Source organism: Lissotriton vulgaris, unplaced genomic scaffold, assembly GCF_964263255.1.
Source record: "Lissotriton vulgaris unplaced genomic scaffold, aLisVul1.2 SCAFFOLD_2214, whole genome shotgun sequence".
Classification (NCBI taxonomy): domain Eukaryota; kingdom Metazoa; phylum Chordata; class Amphibia; order Caudata; family Salamandridae; genus Lissotriton; species Lissotriton vulgaris.
Window position 1 is genome coordinate 203676 of NW_028252012.1, and position 22124 is coordinate 225799.

The following is a 22124-nucleotide window of genomic DNA, read 5'->3' on the forward strand; positions in this document are numbered from 1 at the left end:
TGGTAGTGTTAATTTTCGACTTGTCCCATTTTTAAATACTATACCATGCACCCTTCATGGTGGGCTACAAGGCTTGCATAGGAGTGACTTACTAATATTTAAAAGAGAGGTTTTCATCTGTCAAAAGGGTTTATGTTAACAGGTCGCAGTGCATGTGTTGCACTGTTACTGTCAGGTTGCAGTGGTACACCGGAAGTCATGTTTGCACTGCCACTGTTGTGGATGGTTCAATAGTTGCTGCAGTCCACTAGTGGCACTTAACATCCAGGCCCTGGGTACACATTTAACCACATACTAGGGACTTTTAGGAAAGTTAAAAATGGCAATTAGGAGTATGGCAATTGTCCATATTTTAAGGGGGGAGCACATACACTGTACTACTGTTTAGCAGGGATAGCGCGCACAGAGTTCTAAAGCCAGCAAAAATATATGCTACAAAAAAAGGCAAAAAATCTAGGTGACCATGCAGAAAAGAGAGATTTCCTACATGACCTTAGTTTTAACTTTTCTAATTTTACTTAAATATCCTGCACATTTTCTGAGATTTACAGATGTTCATTAATTTGGTGTGTGTACACAGGCCACTGGAATTCTGTGCCATTTTAAAGAAAAACCACAAACTGCTGCTTTTGAAATCATCCGTTTCAGTCCCAGATATAAAAATGAGGAAAAGGTCACCATGTGGCTTTTTTTAAATGGTAATTTGTCATTTTAGCTTCGGTAATGAAAAAACTGCTACTGTGCTGTAAGTGGGCTGCATTGAGAATCTAAAGACAGTGAAGTGCTTTTAAATGGGAAACTTGGCGACTTTATTTTTCTGAATGTGGTAAAGACTAAAACGATTTATAACCACAAGTATAACAAAGAAAAAAGTGAGCCCGGTTTCATGCAGGACCGCAAATTTTAATTTGAGAGCCAAGCAGCATGATGTCACAGAAGTAGCCTGAACATAATCTCGTTCAACAATATTTTCTTTTTCTTTTTTTAAGAAAAATGGAACCAAAATATGTCCATGACCACTTTGCCATGAAGTAATCGAAAAACATTTTAGCAGCAGGAAATTATTCAGATTACCTGGCTCTTCTGACATTTCACACTTGCCATTTGCTGGGTGCAGCCTACTATCCCACATCTCTCATACCCACACTTAAACGTGATTTATGTCTCTACTTCAGTCTACGAATTTCCCTTCGAAGACGTTAGCTGCTACCAGAGAGCACCCAAAGGCCAGCTTTTCTATAACTATATTTTTAGATGAGACATCACTGGTTCCACCGTGCTGCATCTTACACTGAGAGCATGCAGATGCGTAGCTACCTTTGTAGTTGGACCGGGCCCAGAGCCCCAAGGGACCTACCGACCCCCTGATGATTGCTGTACTGTACTACTCTAACAGCAGTCAAAGGGGCCATGTTCCTTCCTTGCACCAGGCATCCTTGCTCGTGGCATCCTTACAATGCTCTGAAGCATGGGGAGAGAGAGTTGATGTATTTATTTATTTGTTTTCACATTTTATATCATCAATTGAACGTGTGGAATGATAGCAAAATATTTAGATAAAACCAAGAAGCTTTGAGAAAACAGTACAGGACAGATTTTAACTGTAAACAAGCCTGAAAAAAATAAATTCTTTGAGAATTTGCTGAGTGCTTTAAACTGCCTTCAAAAATACCATAGTCTACCTTTCTCTTAAATATAAGTATTTTTCAAGTTAGTATCTTGATTTTGTCTTATCTTGCCTAAAATATTCACTGTAACATAGCTTTGTCAGTGAGAACCATCCAAATGTGGTCTATATTCAGACCTTGCCTGGCCATGTGCCGTAGACACCTGGATTTTCAATAGGTCGAAGACTGCTTGTAGGAACCATCATCACATGAGGTGGTAGGGCCTATTCCATAATTACCAGGGTTTGGGGACCTTAGCAGACCCTTGTCACACTAGCAGCAAATGTTACCTGATATAGAATTGTCTATACTTTTAGTTTGTTGCCATCCCTTCTAAGCCGTGCCAGAAGTGCTACACAAATGAATCATAAAAGCATTAACTCACATTTCTTATATGGTAGGAAATGGATTAAACTTGTCTAATAGGGTCTTAATTTCCCGTTAGGATTAGTATTAGTGTCCATCGAGGAATGCTGAAAGTTGGACAGTCAGTCAGAATGAGGAGTTTGGGGGCAAAAACTACAGTTATTTGTCCACTTTACTAGCATTGTGTGTCAGCCAGATCATTGTTCCTCCTGACGGGTTTGTATTTGCTTTCTTAGTCTTTGGACGGATCACTCTCAACTGCCTTTTTCTTTTTTTAATGAAGTTTTACCAGTAAGGCGTTCTCTGAGACATCTGTGAAATTCCCCGTGATGTAATCTATGGAGCTCACCTAGGCACTGTGGCTGCAGGCAGGGGTAGTGGGGTATCAATCTTAGGATTCAGAAGACATCCACAGAGATATTAGAGGCGGGCATAGCTTCTGATCCATATTGTGCCTCAGCTTCCTCTTGTTGGTTGAGGAACATAATTGCCAATTGCCTTATTAGTCCTAGTTCCACGCAAGGCAATACTGGTTGCTTGTTTAGCTACTTCACTCATGCCCAAAATCGCCATATGAGGGGGGGAGGTAAACCACGACTATTGCCAGCAGCAGTAGGATAGGAAATATTGCTCAAATATGTGTTTTCTGGTTTTCATTTTCATTATCCTCATTAAGACAGCTATAGATAAAATAAGAATTCTTGGTTTTATTTGTGATTGCTGCCTACCCCATATTTCCCAAGATGCAAATTATGCTGCTTATTAAATAGTTTGAGATTGAAATTCCTAGATATTGAATAAGTAAATAATGTAGTTGCAAATTCATCTCATGCCTTGGGTGTATTAGTGTACTTGCCACTAGTCCTCTTTAGGTAGTAGCTTACCAGACAGTGGAGCTGTCTGGTTCATTTACGACTTCTTGTGGGCATTCTTAGAGCGTCCCTGGTAATGCACATTGTCCGTTGCTTATTGTTGGCTTTGTGGCTTGTAACTCATATTTGCTTGCTTTCTTTTTCTTGGCTTTATTTACTTTCAGCTGTCCAGCTTGAGTTAGTCCCTCCTGTGAGAATTTCTTGTTCACCGTATCCTTCCGAATGCTCACTTTCTGTAAACAGGCCGTTAAATCTTTTTCCTATATACTGTATCCTTTCGGAGTACTCACAATAAACAGACCTTAGGATATTGTTCTTATCTTGTCACCTTTGCTGCACATTCAGAGATGGAAGTCAAATGGCAGACTCTGTGTTCTGAAGGAGTTTGGTGTTTACTTTTCTTTCTCTAACTTCAAAGTGAGAGAATTTATGTGACAGTCCTCCTGAGTACCCGTGTGAGAGGAGAGGGTGCTGGATGTTATTTGTCCTAGCACACAACAAAAATTAACTGTGCTGATGTTTCAAAACATATCAGAATTAGGAAAATACAAATCAAGCACATTTATTTTTGTAATTTAGAAGTGATGTGTGAACAAATATTTGAATACAATCAAAACCCATCAAAACGCTAGGTGATGACTTTTCCTGACATTATCGTCTGTGTACAGTAAAACTTGATGGTGCAAATGTAATGGTCATTTCAGTTTAAAATGTGTTGTCTGGGATGGCAGTGCGCAACCACACCATGCATACTCCACACTACGCCACTCCACTTTACTCCATACATCTCAACAACACTCTACTCCACTCTATGACCTTCCACTGTACACCACACCACTCCATTCTATGACACAACGCTCCATATAGGCCCCTCCACTCTAAGACACTCTACGACCCGCCACAACACTTGACTCCACGCCTCCACTCTGCGCCACTCCACGACCCAACCCACCACTCTACCTTACACCTCTCAACTCCACACCACCTACCCCACTCCACCTACCCCACTCCAATCTACCCACACCACTCCAATCCAATTTAACCCAATCTACCCCACGTCAATCTATCCCACTCGAATCTACCCTCCCCAATCTACCCAGCCCAATCTTCACCACTCCAATCTACCCCCGCCACTCCAGGCTACCCCACTCTGTTTTATGGTTCCCCTTAAAGAAGTAGGACTGCATATAAGCACAACAGAAGTTCAGAATGCAGAGTCCATGTACACCGTTAGAGAATCTCAGCCCAATTCCTGACTAGCTCACAGTGCTTTACCCTAACCCTCTAACCTTACCGGGGTCGCAGGTGCTTTTAGCAGCCTGGACATGATACTCTGATCGCCCAAGGGAGTCATGGAAACAGATCCTACCCTTTCGTTGTTTACTTATGCATTCTTTACGGTAAACACAAGCAAGATACAAATTAGATTTAAAATACATTTATTGAAACAATTGTAGTCTTGCATAGAAAGAATGAGCTATGATTATTAGGCCGATAAGACAAAACAATGTGGCAAGCATTACTAACAAGGTGAAAAGAATAAACAATCCAGCTTAACTATCACTAAACATTAGATAAAGCGATTGCGTTAACTGTCTTTAAGCGTTAGTTAAGCATTAACTGGTCGGCAGAGGCACCCGCTTTTAGCCAAAATAAGAATCTTTTGAGGTTATTTTAAAATAATTTTAATAACTCGTACTTTAATTTGATGTACTGTTTGAATCAGACTATACTGCTCATAAATTGCACATTGCACTTTATACGCAACTGAACTGGTCCACATGTTGGCAGTGCTGCGGGCGGTTTGTGCTTTAAGTTCCTGGCATGCAGCACCCAAACATTTTTTTAATTTGTCTCTTTGTTTTGCGCTGTAGTGTATATTTTAAGGGCAGTGCACTGGTTAATGGAAGGGGAAATCTTGGAACAGAGAGCGGCTCCATATTAGGAAAGACATGCTCTTGTGCTACAATAAGGAGGAGTCATCCACTCCTATTTCAGCATGGCTGCAGTGCGGATGTGCACATTGGGCCCACCGCTGGGGTGCCGAAGGTCTGCTTTAAGCTAGTCTGACCGCGGCCAGTGCCAGCTACTATGCACGTTTTGCTATCAATAGATGCAAGAGAGTTGTCTATATGGCTTCAACATTGAAAGGTATGAGGGGGATGTACCTACAGTGTGTTCCCCATTTCCTCCTAGATTGTGTGGGCCCTATCTCCTGTGTTCACTGTAGGCATATTCTTTTCCACACCAAGGACAAGATTATGGGCCCAGTTGTCCAGACTCTGAATTTACCTGCTTTCGAGGCTGCCTTGATCAACAGTCACTCCCTAAATAAACATGCGTTAGAGATATTTAGTGTACTAGAAAAGAGTATATTGGATGCGCTTTGTATGACAAAAACATGGATAAGCGAATAGTCCAGTCCCAACTTACAGTTAGCCATCCCTGATAAGTATGTCTATGTGCATGCGGACAGGGTGGGCAAGAGAGGGGGAAAGTTGCTATTATTTTCGGAAAGACTTCTAAGTGCCATTAATTCAAACTGGAGGACCTGAAGGTTTCAAAAGCCCTTGGCTTTAGCATATCCCCCAGTGGCAACCCCTGTTTTGCAGATGTGTTGGTCTACCACCCCCTGGGCCATGAAGGAATTTTTTTTGAATCTCTTGACCAGGCCTTTTGCATTAATTAGGTGAATATTACGATCTTAGATGATTTCAACCTTCTAGAATCTGTTGCCTCATTCAATCTAACACTTATTGGTGTGGGTCCCACACATAAAGTGAGTCATGCTATTGATGGTATTATATCTAACTTAGCAGTTCATTGGGGAGCTCGGTACAGGTGTGCTGGTCTGACCATTTTCTGCTCTCCCTCTTCTGGCCATATATGTTTGCAGTGGAAAGAAGAGCCTCCATCCAGGAGCGAGGAACTAGATCTTGGAATAAGGCCTCACTCATTGATTTTAAAAATAGCCTCGATGAGCCAAGACCCACCTCTTTCGGCTAAGGTCAATGAGTGTGATAAAGCAATCGTAAACTGACTCCTGAAAGCTTCTGATTCAACAGTAACTATGATGTTCACTAGGAAGGGGCTTAAGGCCGCTCTGACGGATGCTTCTGCCATGAGCTGGTAATAGGAAACAAGGGTACCCCTTTAGTCAAAGACCTGGGGTCAACATATGGTTAAAGAAAACAATGGTCATGAGTGGCCTGATAAGGTCCTGGTTGAAAAGTTATTTCTAGGTTGGCTAACAAAGTCCAAGAAGAGGAAATTATTTCTGGTAGATAAGTTAGACTTGGGAGACAGTTTTGTAAGGTTACAAACAAAGGGCTTTATTAAGGCTTACACAGTTAAGTTTTCTTTGTATCAGGTGCTCACACATGTGACAAAAAGTGCTTATAGTGACTGAGTGAAATATTAAAAAAGCTATATACAAGGTGTCACAAGCAAGGGTAGTCCCCAAAAAAATATGTACAGTAGGGAAGGGGAGTTTTTCTTGCAAGGGTCGACGGCGTTTCGATCTAACATGACTTTAGATCATCATCAGGACGTGAGCTTTCCTGAAACAATTAAATTAGAATTTTTACTGCTGTATCCTTACAAAAACATAACTTCACGACATTTGAGGTGAAGGGTGCTCCCAGTGGCATATATTCCATGCACATTTCTATTCATAACGGAATAGGGCAACCGTGAATATGGCGCGCTTTTATTTTTAATCAAGGAAAACTTTTTAGTCGGAGTTTATTTTACGCGCTGCTTTGGTATTAAGTAGTATGTCTTACTTTGCGCGTTGTGATGGCTGTATTTATCTGGCTCAACGGTTAGGAAGTTGATACTCCGAGTTAGTTGGAGGTATACGGTCCAACTACATAAAGCAGGGGGATCAGAAAGAATTTAATTAAGTTTAGCATACATATAGAACTTTGTAGCTATAGTGGGCTGTTAGCTGAGAAACTTACTTATGTTTAAGGTGCCAAGAAATATTGCTTATTCATATTTCTAGGCTAATTCAAGCTCAAGAAGGGTGGTTTCCTTAGAGTCTGAAAGTGAGAACAAATTAAAGTTTTGGCCTGCTTACACGCTTTTTTTCGGGGTTAGGTTAAAACAGTTAAAAGGGCAGGAAAAAGGAAGAAACATTACCAGTAACGGTCCATTTACTTGTATTGCAGAGGTAGGGAATTCAATTGGGAGCGGGGGTGTATCTGTGGACAAATGTGGGGTAAGGATTACAATTACCGATACCGTTTGTCCATGCTGATCCTATCTAGAATTTAGAAGGAAGTTTTTACAATACCCGGTATTATTCGGTGTCCTACGTTCCGGCGGGAACTGCAAGGAGCAAAGAAAACGGGAGGCATTTTAGACTTACGGTCCCAGAATGCCCAACGTAATGCGTAGGCACGGGATCTGGGGAGCACATTCACTTACTTGATCGCCGCGGTCCGTGGCGCAATTCCCTCTGCTTCAGTGCTACGGCGAATGCGAGCGCTGCTGCAGTTACTTCCTGGTTACGGTTTTAACACGCGCGCAGACTCGTTGTTGCTAGTGTCACCCTGATTGGAGCAGCCAGTGCGCATGCCTGGGGGTATAGTGTCTTTTACGCGCATGCTCATTAGAGAATACACATTAGAGATTGCGGTTGCCCTTAACATAGAAAAGCTGTACATGTAGAATTACAGGTGCTTCATGTTAAAGACATTTTTGTTTCATATACATGTGAATAAACGTCTGTGGTTAGGTATAGCTATTCCATTCGTCCAGAGTGTTAAGTCCTTTCTCAATGCTTTTACAAAGAATGCCATGAGCTGGTCTTGAAGAGAGCTGCTTGTAAAAACCTTGAAAGAGTGTGGCGTCACTATTATATTGAGGAGGACAAAGTTTGTTATGAACTAGTCCTCAATGTACCACAACAATACTTTTAAAAAGCATGAGACTCTTTTTAAACCCAACGCATAAGAGAGGCCGACAATGATGGCAAGGACATTTCTAAGATTGTCTCCAGCTTTGTGGATCCTAAAATAAAAGCCCCACTCCCATTGTCTAGTCAAACTATCTTTACGAGATTGAGTGACTTTTTTTAAGACCAGATCCTCAAAATCCAGACAAATATGGGGAGTCCCCATTCATCTGCTTTTGTGATAGTACCTGGTGACATTATAGGACCGTCAACAGAAAAGTTGTTGGCACTCTTTGTTCCACCTACAATAGAAGCAGTTGGTAACGTGTAAATCAGGATTACCGGAGGACCCATTTCCTCCTCATAGTTTTGTGGCTGTCTCTAGTAATATTGCTCCAATTTATCAGGAGCTGTACGCTGTCTCACTTCAGTCGGTGTTATCCCTGATACTTAGAAGAGCGCAAATGTTGTCCCACTCCTTAAAAAGGCTAATGCAGACCCAGAACTACCACCTAATTTTTGTCCGATCTCACTACTGCCCGCTGCTACCAAAATTTGGGTAAAATGTGTAAACCACCAACTTAATACGTTTCTTGCTGATAAAAGGCTAATGCACCCAATTCCAGTCCAGCTTTTGCACTTGACATAGCACAGAGACAGTATTACTAGAAATCACTGACGCGATTAAGTTGAGTTTGGATGTGCCAGTCTTAATGTAGCATTGGTGCTGTTGGACTTGTCAGCAGCATTTGACACGGTGGACCACAGCATGTTGCTTAAAAGACAGGAACATCTGGGCGTTGCAGGCGTGGCCCTTGAATGGCTTGGTTCATATCTGGAGGGAAGATAGTAGGCTGCATCGATGAAACCATAGTCTTGCAAAGTCAAACAATTGAGATGGGGGTGCGCTTCATGGATTCGCCCTGAGCTCTAATATTTTTTACCTGTCCCCTCTGACATACTTAGTGGAATCATTTGGCATTTTGATTATTTCTTATGCAGACGATGCACAGCTCCTACTAACCTATGAAGGGCACTCAGTTAGCACTAAAAAACCTTTGCTCTTTGTTTAAAAGTGCTACTTGACTGGCTCAGCAAGAACAAACTCCAGTGTAAGCTAGATAAGATCAAGGTCCTTTTGTTTGGGCCAAACCCCATACCGGGATAGACAGGAGCCTGGCCAAATCTATACTTTAATGCCCATATCTCATTGATTGTGAAATCTTAGTCTGCTCAGGGAAGTTTTGCAACGGATCCCTCAGGAAGTGCAGGTTACAGTGTTTAGGGTTTTGATACTATCGCGGATGGATTATATCAATGTTTTATACTTGGGCATCCCAGAGTATTTAATCCATCGTCTACAGGTAGTGCAAAATATGGTGGTCAGAGGGGGCTCCTCCTTTGTGGTCCCGGCCGCAGGTCTCTGGAACCAGCTACCTAGACATCTGAGATTAATGATAGAGAAAATAGACCTGAGGTGGAATTAACAAACCTCCCCTGTAGATGGAAGATCACCAGAACTACATGTCGAACGCCGGATTTGTTCCAGGACAGTCATGGCCGGAGTGCTCCCCTGACCTCTAAGGGGTGGTGCACCCCTGACCTCTAAGGGGTAGTGCACCATCTATATAAGAAGCCCACACTGTGTTAGAGATACAGCTCTGATGCAATGATATGTCTTGATGTTACAATCTGTCTCCGAATGGGCAATACAAGCACTAGGATATCTTGTTCCATGTTCCTAGCCTTGAACAGAGTGTACTGATGACATTGAGAAAGACTTTCTGAATACATGCAACATGTACAGCATCTTCTCTGAATAATAAAGCAAAAAAATATAGAAATAATGTTGCTATAACAATGTCAGCCTAAAATGTATATAATATAAAGCTAAAATGAAGAACTAAAGTGGACCCAAGAAGACCTCACAACACTCCACTTCAATATACTTTCAATCTACCACACTCCACTCTACCCCAATATACCCCACCCCACTTCAGTCTACCCCAGCCCACTCAACTACCATCCATTTTACCCCACTCCACTACAGTCGACCCCACTCCGCTACAATCTACCCCACTCCACCCCACTACAATCTACCCAGTCTACCCTACTCCACTCCGACATACCCCACTCCACTCTACCCCAGTCTAACACACTCCACCCAAATCTACCCCACTCCAGCCCAATCTACCCTACTCTACTGCAATCTACTCCACTCCAATCTACCTCACTCTAGTCCACCCCACCCCACTCTACCCAAACCACTTCCCAATCTACCCCTCACCACTCTATCTCACTCCAATCTACCCCACTTCACTCTAGCCCATTCAATCCCAATCTACCCTACTCCACCCAATGTACACCACTCCAGCCTACCACACTCCCCCAATCTACCCCACTCTTCTCCAATCTACCCCACTCCACTCTAATTTACCCCAGTATGCACCAATTCAATCTACCCTGATCTACCTCACTAATATCTACCCCACTCAAATCTATCCCAGTCTACCCCTACCCTACTTTTTTAAATCTTAAGTGCTACAAGTTGGGTTGGCCCGTTCTGAGAACCAGACTCTTAAGTAATTATATTTTGTTACTGTGGTTATTTATAGCTCCCCAACCCGCCAGTGAACATGCTTTTTGTGCGGGTGCTTTCAGAAAATGATAACTTTAGTTTTGCCTTGGTTCACCTGTCGTTTATTGTATTAATTGCACCTATGCAGGGTGTTGATAGCTCTATCACTAATAAGATGCCCCTGAGAAACCCTCCCTTATTTGATGCCTGTTTTTCTTTTCAGAGCCTCAGTTCGAGGTAAGTGGGTGGGCAAAAGACAACTAAAAAGCTTGTATGTTGAATGGTGGTATTCTGTAGTTAATTTCTACTGTGTGCAGTATGGTACCACGGAAATGCCATCCAGATCTCTGTGGCTGTGACCTGTGTCTCAAGTACTGTATGGATAAGTTGCCATGGTGTCTGACAGGGATTATTGACCAGATGGTAACACTTTGAATTGTGAGTGTTGCCTCATGCACCTTGGCATCAGTCAGACTTACCACTGTTGAGGATAAATTAATAAGTTAAATCTTCATTAGTAAAGACATTCTGAACGTTTGGGCCTGTCCTAGAGTTGCATGTCACATCTCTGTGTAGTTGATGGCCACAGAAGGGTACAAAATTAGAGAGGTACTAAATGAGGTGTTTAACTTTTGTGTTTTATTCCACCTTTCATATGGTGTTCGTTAACCAGTCTGCCCACGGTGGGCCATGCATGGACACAAGTCTCCGTTAGGTGGACTGATCTGATAAACTACAAATCCGAAAAAATCCTTGTGCTTTCAACATTGCTTATATATTTAGTAAAATAAATGAGTCACTTTAACCCCTTCACTGCGGGGCTGTTTCCCCCCACTGTGTTGGGGGGCGCGTACAGCGCCCCGGTGCTCATGACGAGGTCAGCTCGTCATGAGCCACGGTGTTCTGGTGCTCATGACGAGCTGAGCTCGTCATGACCACGCCCGTTCCAATGGAACGCTCAGCACAGCAGGGGAATCAGCCCAGCATGCGAGCGTTCCATTTGACTGGCGCGGTCATGACGAGCTCAGCTCGTCATGAGCACCGGAGCGCCGTGGCTCATGACGAGCTGACCTCGTCATGAGCACAGGAGGGGTTAAAGTGCAGACACATGCATTTTAAGATAGTGCGTTAGTGAGTGCTGAGTCAAAGTAAAACGTCCGGATGAACTATGGGTATCTAAGATGGCTTTACAAAGATAAAAAGTACTCCGGGTTAAAGGACCGCCCTGGCAACTTGGCTGCAATTTTATGTTATGAGTATATGTAAAGCGCAATATCACCAACAAGAGTATCCTGGCACTGAACAGGTGTGTATGCCTAGTCATGCATGTGGCAGTTTGGTTAATTGAAAATGTCTGTGGTAGATTGGTTAATTTAAAAGCCAGGTCTTCAGCTTCTTGCATAATTTAAGAAGAGAGGAGGAGGCTCTGATGTAGAGTGGGAGGCCATTCCACGCTTCAGAAGCAATGCAAGAAAACACCCATCCTCCTGATCTAGTTATTTGTTTGCATGGTATATGAGCAAGTAGGAGTCCTGCGGAAGGGAAGTTTCTAGGTGGCTGATTGGAGAAAATGTGACTTTTCAGGTAGGTGCGGCCTAAGTTGTGTAGTGCCTTGAATGTGTGTGAAAAGCATTTCAGTTGAGCGTGTTTGTGTATCAGGAGCCAGTGGAGTTCCATGAGGTGTGGTGTGATGTGGATTCTGTGTGGGAGGTTGAGGATGAGTCTGGCTGCTGAGTTCTTGAAGTTGCTTGGTGATATCAACATAGAGGGTGTTCCCATATTCTGAATTTTTGGTGACTAGGGCATGAGTTACAATTCTTCTAGTGTTGCTTGGGAGGCATTTGAAGATTTTTCTTAGCATCTTTAGGGTATGGAAGCTTGATGCAGTGATGACGTTGACTTGTTATGGCCATTTCCAATTTGCTGTCAATGATTATTCCTAAGTTCCTGGTTTTGGGGGGAGGGGGTTGTGTGTGTGTGTGGGTCTGAGTTAAAACAGCTCCCTGTTGGAGTCCCATGGTGAGGTGTCCTTGCTGAAGATCATGTTTTGTCTTGTCGGTGTTGAACTTGAAACAGTTGGACTTCAGTCATGCAGGCGGTAAATTTGTTTCTTGTTTTATGGGTTTTGTCTGAGAGGGAGAGTCTAAGTAGTGTGGCGTAGGCATAAGGGAGAATGTTGATTTTGTATGGATAGATGACGCTGGCCAAAGAGATCATGTATGCGTTGAAGAGGATGGGGTTGAGCGATGAACTTTGAGGCACTCTGCAGATATCTTTGTGGGCTTCTGGGGAGTAAGGTGCCAGGCTGGCAGCTTGTGTTCCATCCATTAGGAAGGAGCAGATACAGCAGAGAGCAGTTCCTTCAATGCCAGTCTAGAGCAGGTACCTGTTGAGAATGGAATGTGAGACTGTGTCAAATGCTGCAGAGAGGTCCAGGAGAATAAGGGCTTCAGAGTTCTCTCTATCAAGGATCATGCAGTTGTTGTCTGTGGCAGTGATGAATTCTGTTTCTGTACTATGGTTGAGCATCAAGGAACTGATGGTTGCTGAGGTGGTCGATGATGCATCGGTTGATTAGTTAGGCCTTTTCCGGGTATGGTATGAGGGAGATGGGTCTGTAGTTGGAAAGCGTGGCTAGGACATTGTATAGTTTCTTGAGGAGGGACATGGCGGTTGCATGTTTCCAGGTGTCCAGGAATGTGGCTAAATCGATTGAAAAATTGAGGATGGATATTAGCACTTCAGGGGTCATTTGGACTCCTTGTGTGAAGGCGTGGTGGAGCAAGGGTCAGATGAAGCCCCTGAGTCGATGGGCTTCAAGGTACTACCGATTTCAGCAGTAGTGACGGCAGACCACAAGGTCAGGGTTCGTTAATCTGCTGTGATGGGAAGTTGAATTGCAATGCGGAAAGGCTCCGGTTCAGGGGCAAAGTTGCTGTATATGGAGTTGATTTTGTTACTGAAGAATTCCGAGAGCTTGATGCAAAGGTCTTGTGAAGGAGGGATATTGCTGGAGGCGCAGTGAAATCTTTGATAATGCAGAAGATTTCCTTGTTGCCATTAGTGCTGTTGTCAATGCAATCTGCAAGAGATGTTCCCTTGGTGTTCAGCTTGTGGCTGACTCTTTCATGACTGCATAACATATGCAACTGGAGTCACTGCTTTGTAGTCTGTCCGCTCAAATGGATACTATCTGTTATTGGACTGAACTGACAAGAACACATCGCTAGTCATTTTCAGGTTGGTGCCGCAAACACAGCCTAAAAAACTCATTATAAAGTGATGAAAATTCAGCAAACAAAATTTTCAAAAGACACATGAAGGGTCTTCTGTCACTGTGTTTGGGAAGGAGACAATAAACAGGATTTTGCCTATATTGCATTGCAGCTTTACAATATGTCACTTCTTTAGTGCTCATCTTAGCCTTTTGCACAAAACGGTCAGCTGCCTAGTAGGTATCCAGTAGTGGCAGTCCAGCCTGAACTGGCAAGTCACTGCCTTCCATCACAGAGCAGAAGCAGCCTCTCAGTTCATATAAATAAGGTACATATAAGGTGAAGGGCCAGTGCATTTAAGGTTGCTGCACATCCTCAACTCTGCCCTTATGTCTTAAAGTGGACCAACATGCATTTGAAATCTGAAGACCTTATGCATGACATCAGTGATGACCACACATAAAATTAGAAATGTTAAAAGAATTATGTAGGCTGATACCAATAGGACATTCAGTTGTCAGAAAGCTATATATCATGAATTTTGCATATATTGTTCTTGGAGACCCCCGTTTCTCTTGCCTATAGACAACAATATACAAGAAAGCCATGCATCTAGTTTTTTTTTCTTTTCTAAAATGTTTTTCTTTTACAGAATGCGCCACTTAAGGCGAGTGATGAAAGGCGGAGAGCACAGTGGGAAGAGATCATGAAAGAACAGCAAAAGTGGCAGGCTGCAGTAGACGAAGAACACAAGAAAGCCATGGAACGACTGCGAGAGCAGTATACTGCAATGGAAAAAGAACTAGCAAAATCTGCTTCCTTCTAGGACCTTTCTTTACCATCTGTTCACACTGTGCAAAATCGCATTGACCTCAAGCTGGGGAGGCAGGAGTGAGCTATGTTAGCCCTGAGTGTACAAAATGTAGACTCACAGAGGGGCAATGCAAAGTAAAAAAAAACATGTGCCCCCTTACCTCACTGTATGAAGTGCCTCAGTATGTTATGTTATGTTATACCAATTTGTATAGCGCACTACTACCCATAGGTGTCTAGGCGCTTGCGGTCCACATACTGTGAGAGAGACATTAGTTTTTAAAAAGCCCGGTCTTAAAGTGTTTCCTGAATTCAAGCAGTGATGGTATCAGGGGCGTAACACAAGTCTCTGCAGCGCAGGGGGGGGGTGTGGGGGCAGCCTGTATGAAAGTTCCCAACTTTTCAGGGGTCCCCTTTCAGCCCATGACCAAGGAATATCAGTGAACTATAGGAGACGGAGGGTCCCGCTTCATATTCTGTAGGGAGCCCATCATGTTATGTTATGCCACTGCTCAGTATGCTTGTGCGTTGACGAGCGTGCATGGTGAAATACAGAGTACACAACTGTGGGCTTCTTTGTGTCCTTGAGCACTAAAATCGGCAATAATTTACAGGACTTGTTGCTTGTATAAGCAAGGTACTTTCCATGGTTCTATTCAGGACTATGTTTCCACTAATGCGTAGTGGCATACTGTGACGGTACTTCCATTTAGTAATTTAAGAGGAAAAATCCAGTATACCCTTCGTTAGTTAACTACCCAGTCAACTAGGATTAGATAATTGAGACCCATAAACCAACACTGTGATTATTTCATTTGAAAGTATATGACAAATAATTTGAATCCAAGTGCAGTATATTCTTTTAACAGAGCTATTTCAAATAAATATAGTACATTAACAACTTGACTTGAACTTTCGTCCATTGTTGTAAAGAATAAATGTATATATAATGTTTTCCTGTTATGCACCGACAAAGAGCGAGATTGCATAGAAAAATAAACATTGCATTATCCGAGTGTTGCGACTGTACAAAGCCAACAATGGCGGTCTGTGTTAATCTACGTCCTGGTGTCAAAGCTCCATTTTTGGCAGTGTGATGGAAATATGATTAAGGTTAGTGGAGGAGACGGAATAAATATTTGAGATTTCTTTCAATAACACTGAGCCGCCGCCAACTTTCTCTTATCCTCCTCGGTAAGTTTGACAGCCTCTGAAGCCTGTGACAGCCTCATCAGTCATCACCGGCTACCTGGTCTAAAAAAAGCACTCACCAGCACAGGGTTTTGGAATTTTGTTAATTCCAAGTTGTAAGTGAAAGACGCTTCGTGACTCTGTTTGAAAAAAAAAAGTTCCCCCACAGAAGGAGTGAGGAAACCCTCTGACTAATATTCCCCCTACGACCCCTTCCAGTGGAAGCCAATTTTTTTAATGTCTCCTTAAGCCTGTTCACCACAGATGAATAGGAGCTGTATCTGAAAGAAAGTCTTTATATATCCAGTGCTTACCACACAGGCACGTTCCTTGTCTTTGGAGGCTGAGTTTATAATATTTTTATTAATTCTTAGCGGGTGAGCAGATCATCTCTAGGACTTGGAAAGTTCAACCTTTGCTTTCTTAGTAGAAGTTATAAAATATAAAGGTGGAAACGATGACATTTCCACTGCTGAGTGAAGACCGCCCATTGCTCGTGAGTGGCGTGAACCCCCTATACTTTATGAATGAATTTGGTTTAGCGCTTTGTCTTGTATAAATAATGACTCTGCCAGGTTATCCTAATGTGGCATGAAAGACAGTAGTCATATGTTCTTCATTTGAATGAGAATTCTTGATTTTGATTGACAGCTTCCAGAAACAGTAGATTAACATTGAAGAGTATGGTGTGGTCATTCTCAGAAGCAATAGGATGAGCTGACAGTGCTGCAGTCAAATTCTCCATCTGCCTTTTTTGTCATTCTTTGCATAATGCGCTCCATGTATTTTTTTAACTTTCTGAAATTGTTAGACCTTGTCTTTGAGCTGTGGGATAGTCAGTGGTTACTGTCTAGTATTCCGTGGGGGCACTGCCGCTTACTACTACTGTACCAGTACCAAGCTACTGATTCACTCTAATTGTAATTCAAAGTTGCTTACTGTAGGCACTTGATTCTTTCAGGGTAGAAAGAAAGAGCAATCAAGGCTTAATGAAGGAAGTGTAGAGCATTCAAAACTCAGATACAGTGCGAATCGGTAATAATCAATATTATAATCAAATCATTTCTTTCCTTAATTAAATGAAAAAACTTCAACATGGCACATAGAATAGTTAAACATGATATCTATTCATAAAGGAGAAGATGCTAGTTCCATAAAGGGGAAAGAAACCACCCTAAATGTTATTACTCATTCTTTCTAGTCGCCCCTACAGTTTTGTTAACATAGGACCTAAGGCAGGTCGGGTTGTGTGCCGGGTCGACTGTGGAACCTTAAGAAGTGCTTGGGTCTCTAGTACTTAGTGGGAGCTAAACACCCACTTCGGTTTAAAAGGTGTGAGAAAGGGATACAGATGCGTGCACTCTATACCGACTGGTCCAAAGGTACCACTTTGTGCCAAAGAGATTGAATGAAAAGTGCTTCCTTTAAAATAGACGTCGCCAGAATATAAGGTGTTGCCACAAAATATAGACCCTAAAAAACTAACAGCAGAATCCCAACCAACCAAAACCTTACGTACTCACAGTGGGTGATATGCTATTGACCTGGTGTCCAGTTGTGAACAGGGTAAAGTCACCTGAGCCCAGTGACCAGGTGGCTTACGTTTTCTTTCTGCTTTTTGTGTGACAGAAATTGTGGGCTGGCTCCCATTATCGAGTCACATTTTATGTGTTTAATTTTAGGGATCCGTTTCTCAAAATCTAGTTTCTTTAAAGATTTTACAAACATGTGTGCAACCATTGGACTAGACACAGTCACAACAGTCTTTAGTGGCGACAACAGTCCCACTTGGGAACTGGTCAGTTTAGATTTGACTGAAACTTAAACTGTAAACCATAAGGGCGAGAAAGATGGTACAAGCATGATCCAAAAAGGGCCTCTGTGAGGATTGCATTACAGAGAAATGTGTAAAGGAAGGCAAACCCCTGGAAATTGCTTTCTAAACAATTAATTTTAGTAGCGGTAATATAAAGGAGACCGCGGATGACATTCTATTGAAGCCACCTTTTCACTTCCGAACATTACTGCTTGTTGGACTGCAGAGAGTTACTTGAAACCCAAAATGTACTTTCCATGCTGTTGCTGTCCCTTTTAATTTAGTCTGTTGAAGGAAATCACGGGCATTTAAAGCAGGTAGGGGCATGCAATATGTGGTTTTGAGCAGGTACAAGAATGGATTTCTTTAAAAATCACCAATACATTTAGGGCTTAATTCATCACAAATAGCCACAAATCCTTGAAGAGGAATTGGAGAGATTGTTTACTTTGACCCAATTCACAAAAACCCTGATGTATATATGCAGAAATATTACACTTCTTATAGTTTCTCTGACAACTGACTGTTCACACAATCTTTGCATGTGGTGCGGATTGTTTGCCTTGTCGAAAATATACTCCAGTGTGGGATTGGGGATACTGAGAAATGTCACTTATATTTTTGCTCACATGCAAAGATCTAATATAATAACTTCTCCAGACTTACTGTCACCATTTTACCTAGATGTGCTTTGGTCTGCCATATCCCAGACCAAGTAAAAAATCCACTTTCCTTTTCTTAGCGATTACTCTTCCTTTACCATGAACACTGTGTAACTTCCACTGTCACGAAGTTCTGGCTCCTTGTGCCAAATGCTAACTATCTCCTGGTGCTCTACCCACAACAAACCACCTTACCATCAAACTGCAGCTCCCTCTTTGGAACCAACCATATTTCTACCTCCATTCCCATTTCTCCTCTCCACAATGCGTCTCCTATTCACAAGCCCCAGAAAATTACTCAGCCATCCTATTTATTTCCCTCACAACTCCATCACCTCTCTTATATTCAAATGTTCCCTCAACCATGCTGAACAAAATATATTTCATTAACACAGTATCACTAACAACTTGAAAGAGTTAATCCTGTTACAGAATGCGTCATGGTCCTGCACACTATTAAAGTAGGCTGATTCTTTCTTCCATGATGCGTTATGTCACATCATCACCTGAATAGTCCTTTTCACTACTGTTTCATTCCCTCACCTATCAATGTTAGCCCTAATTTAGTTTTTTTTAAAAGCTCACTATTTTCATGGAAAGATGCTTTAGCTCAGTATCACGCAAACAAATGATGGACTGAATGCTGAATGAATCATACATTCACCACCAGTCAAGCGTTCTGGGTTAAATCCATCATTCTTTTGCTCACCATGCCACCCCAGTGTAGAGCCAGCCATATCAGTATCAGGCACAAACTGCACCAAAAAATGTGTCTCTTCATTAGTCATATATATTGATATTCTATCACTGCGTAATTGGCACCTAGCCTAGTTTCCTTTTTTGAAAATAATATATTTGTAGCATGTGTTGGCCTCAGATACACACGCTATGCAAACTCCTGCCATCTAGTGTTGGGCCCCGGCCATCTAGTGTTGGTCCCGGACTGTGCAAGTTGTTTTTCCTTGAGAACGTTTTATGACTGGCGTTGTGCGTCTTCTCTCCTCCCGCTAGAGGTATTGCACATATTCAATGTTTCCTTTGTTAGAATTTTTTTCTGCTATCAGGCTCAGACAGACTGTGCCGGTGCTCTTGAGGATTTGATGCCTACGGCAGTGGTTCCCAAACTCTTGACTCCTGAGGACCCCCATTGAGTCACCAATGGAAGCCGGGAACCCCCGAGCAATTTGTAGGTTTCAAATTTCAAATGTTAAAACAGTCATTCGAAAATTTTTTACACAAGTGTTCACACAAAACAAATACTCAAATTACTAAGGATTTAAGGGTCATATTTACAAGCCCCTATCATTATGAGAACATCACTTTTTGCGACGTTTCTGTGTTGCGATAGGTGCTTCACCTTATTTACAAGGCAGCGTTAAGCCACTTAAGGCGGCTTAACGGTGCCTTGTAAATAAGACCCCCTTTCACATAATGCTTAGCGTGAAAGAGGTGGGCAGTGGGTGTTGCGGTGGGCATTTCCCCTGCAACACCCATTGATTTTGACGCTGCCCCCTATTTACAAGGGCAGCGTAAATAGGAGGCCGCACCAAAATTAGGACCAAGGAAAACCTAGCCTTAACTTGGTGAAACAAGGAGAAATACTTTATTGATTGTTTATGTTCAGGAAGGTGACCCTTCCTGCACATCAACAATCTTGAAAAAAAAGGAATGTTGTAACTTCCATGTGTGCTGCATTTAGCAGCACACATAGAAGTGACAAAACGACATTTCAAGATTGTTGATGTGCAGGAAGGGGGACCTTCCTGTACATAAACAATCTTTCGCTGTTAAGTGTAGCGCCAGCGCAGGGGAAACGCAGGGCTGCACCATATTCTTGTAAATATGTTGCAGCCCTGCGTTTCTGAAGTGGTGGAGTGTGTTGTTAAGCCAAGGAGGATAACAACACTCGTTGCCACTTCTGCTGTATTTTACATTGTCACGTGTATTTCATTTTTTATAGCATCTCTCATACCATTATAGGATGTCAGAGCACTTTACATCGTACGCATATAGAAGACAGTGAATCATACATGCAAGTCAGTGAATAGAAAATGTTACATAAGGCAAAGGAGACTACAAGGAGTAAATTCACATGTCATTCATACTGGTAGGCATTTTTAAAGAGTGCTTGGTCTGGAGAAGCACAAACTCAGGATTCAGAACGTAACCCAGTGGTTAGCATTGACTTTAACAATTAAAATGTATTTCCACACAAATAACACTTTTTAGCAGCATCAGGATAATGAAAGACTGGGAAAAAACATAAGTCACTAACTTGTAACTTGCAGATTGCAAGCAGTTGTTTGATGACAGTCTATAGGTCACTGTGCTAGATTACGATTATCACTTATGAACTGCACAGTAACAAAAGAATCTCTGTGACAAAAGCAGTAACCCACTGACCTATGCATATAAAATACTTTTTTTTTAAAATGCATGGTACACTTTCTTTGCAGTAGGCATATTAACCCTCTGTGCTACATTAGATAAGTCAAAGCTGCCACTGGCCAAAACTCTCGAGGAGGGGCATTAATCACTGGCGTTATCTCGACACTTTAATTGTTCTTTGAAAACAAACTGCTAATTATACTTATACAAGATAATTTGCAGTGCTTTTGAGACTTCTGCCTGCGGACCCCCTGGGAATGTGTCAGGGACCCCTGGGAGTCCGCGGACCACAGTTTGGCCCTACGGTAAAGAAAAATCAACCGGCGATCCAGTGAATTACATCCAACGGATCTGAGATGCCAGGAAGTGAGCACCCGGTGACCGACACACACGCCAGTCGAGAATGCCCGTCTTTGGATGATGAAGATGACGGAAGACCTTTTCCGACGTTGCCCTCACTGCGGGGCCAAGTATGCACACTCTAACACTCCGGAGGTTTTGTAATCTGTGTGTATTCCCAGAGTACAAAGAAGACGAGTGCACAGCCTGCGCATTGTTTAAAAAGAAAAAAACGCTTTGGACCCGAAGGAATCGGGGCCTGACACACACCATGGAGCTGGCAGCCGAGGCAAAGTTCTCGCATGACAGCGAGGAAGAAATTGAGGCCGGTACACCAACAGAACATGGGGTAGTATTTGCCAGCCCCACTATGTTGCCTCCGAATCGTCCTCAGGCGATGGAGAAGCTCCGGTATATGTCGAGGGGCCCTCATAGCCATTGCTGATTCCTGGACCGAGAACCAAGGGGACGTCACCTACCGTTAGTACTGTTAACCCGCTATGTGCCAAGACCATCTTGCACACACCTCCCCCACCTTGCCACAGTTAACCACAGCCCTTGGGTTCAGGTCGACACTGAGAGCATATATCGGAGCCAAGAAGGGACGAGAACATTCTCGATCCCAATCAGAGGACGAGGCCACATCACAGGAATGGCTCCAGCAACACATCACCACCGTAAGCTTCCGAACAGACTTTAACCCCACGTAAAGCATCAGATCCAAAGAAAAGCTCGGGATTGAGCAACTCGGAATTGAAACAACCCTTAACTCCGAGGACAGACAAACACCACAACACTTTGGGACAGAAAAAGAGCCATTCATCTGTTGTTACAAAGCCACACAGTTTCTGAGAACACCCCCACTGGTTCCAAAGTAACAAAATACACAATGTCATATACCAACTGAGGAACAGGGTATACTTGTTGAGGGACTGCAACAATTCATGCAGAAAAAAATGTAAAGAGACTGCCCGAACACTGGTACAAGAGCAAGATCTGCCCCTGCCTTCACCAGAGAAGGTGACACTAGAGCACAGGGCCACAAGCCCATTTACTTTAAGCCCACCTGTATCCTCACAAACACAACCACCCTCACCACATGGGCGAGATCCCAGACGCAGATTCACAAGGGACACAAGACACCCACCACACCACAGACCTGTGGGATGACTACTATGGGGGCTCTCCCTGACCCAGACATGGAACCACCAGTACCCTCAAAAGCATCTCCACCAGTTTACACCTCCTCATATCACAGTGTCATTCAAAGAGCTGCTGAGTACCGGAAGCTCCCAATGCACACCACTGAGAAGCAAA

The 22124-nt window shown here is 42.8% G+C and overlaps 1 protein-coding gene across 1 annotated transcript in view; it reads left to right on the plus strand.

Annotated features, from left to right (window-relative positions):
- LOC147662693 (biogenesis of lysosome-related organelles complex 1 subunit 5-like) overlaps positions 1 to 15317 on the plus strand; it is a 202488-nt gene extending 187171 nt beyond the window's left edge. The window contains exon 5 of the mRNA XM_086950973.1: positions 14251 to 15317. Coding sequence (XP_086807099.1) covers positions 14251 to 14424 — 174 coding nt within the window. The 3' untranslated portion in view covers positions 14425 to 15317. The remainder of the gene's footprint in view (positions 1 to 14250) is intronic.
- The last annotated feature ends 6807 nt before the right edge of the window (positions 15318 to 22124 follow it).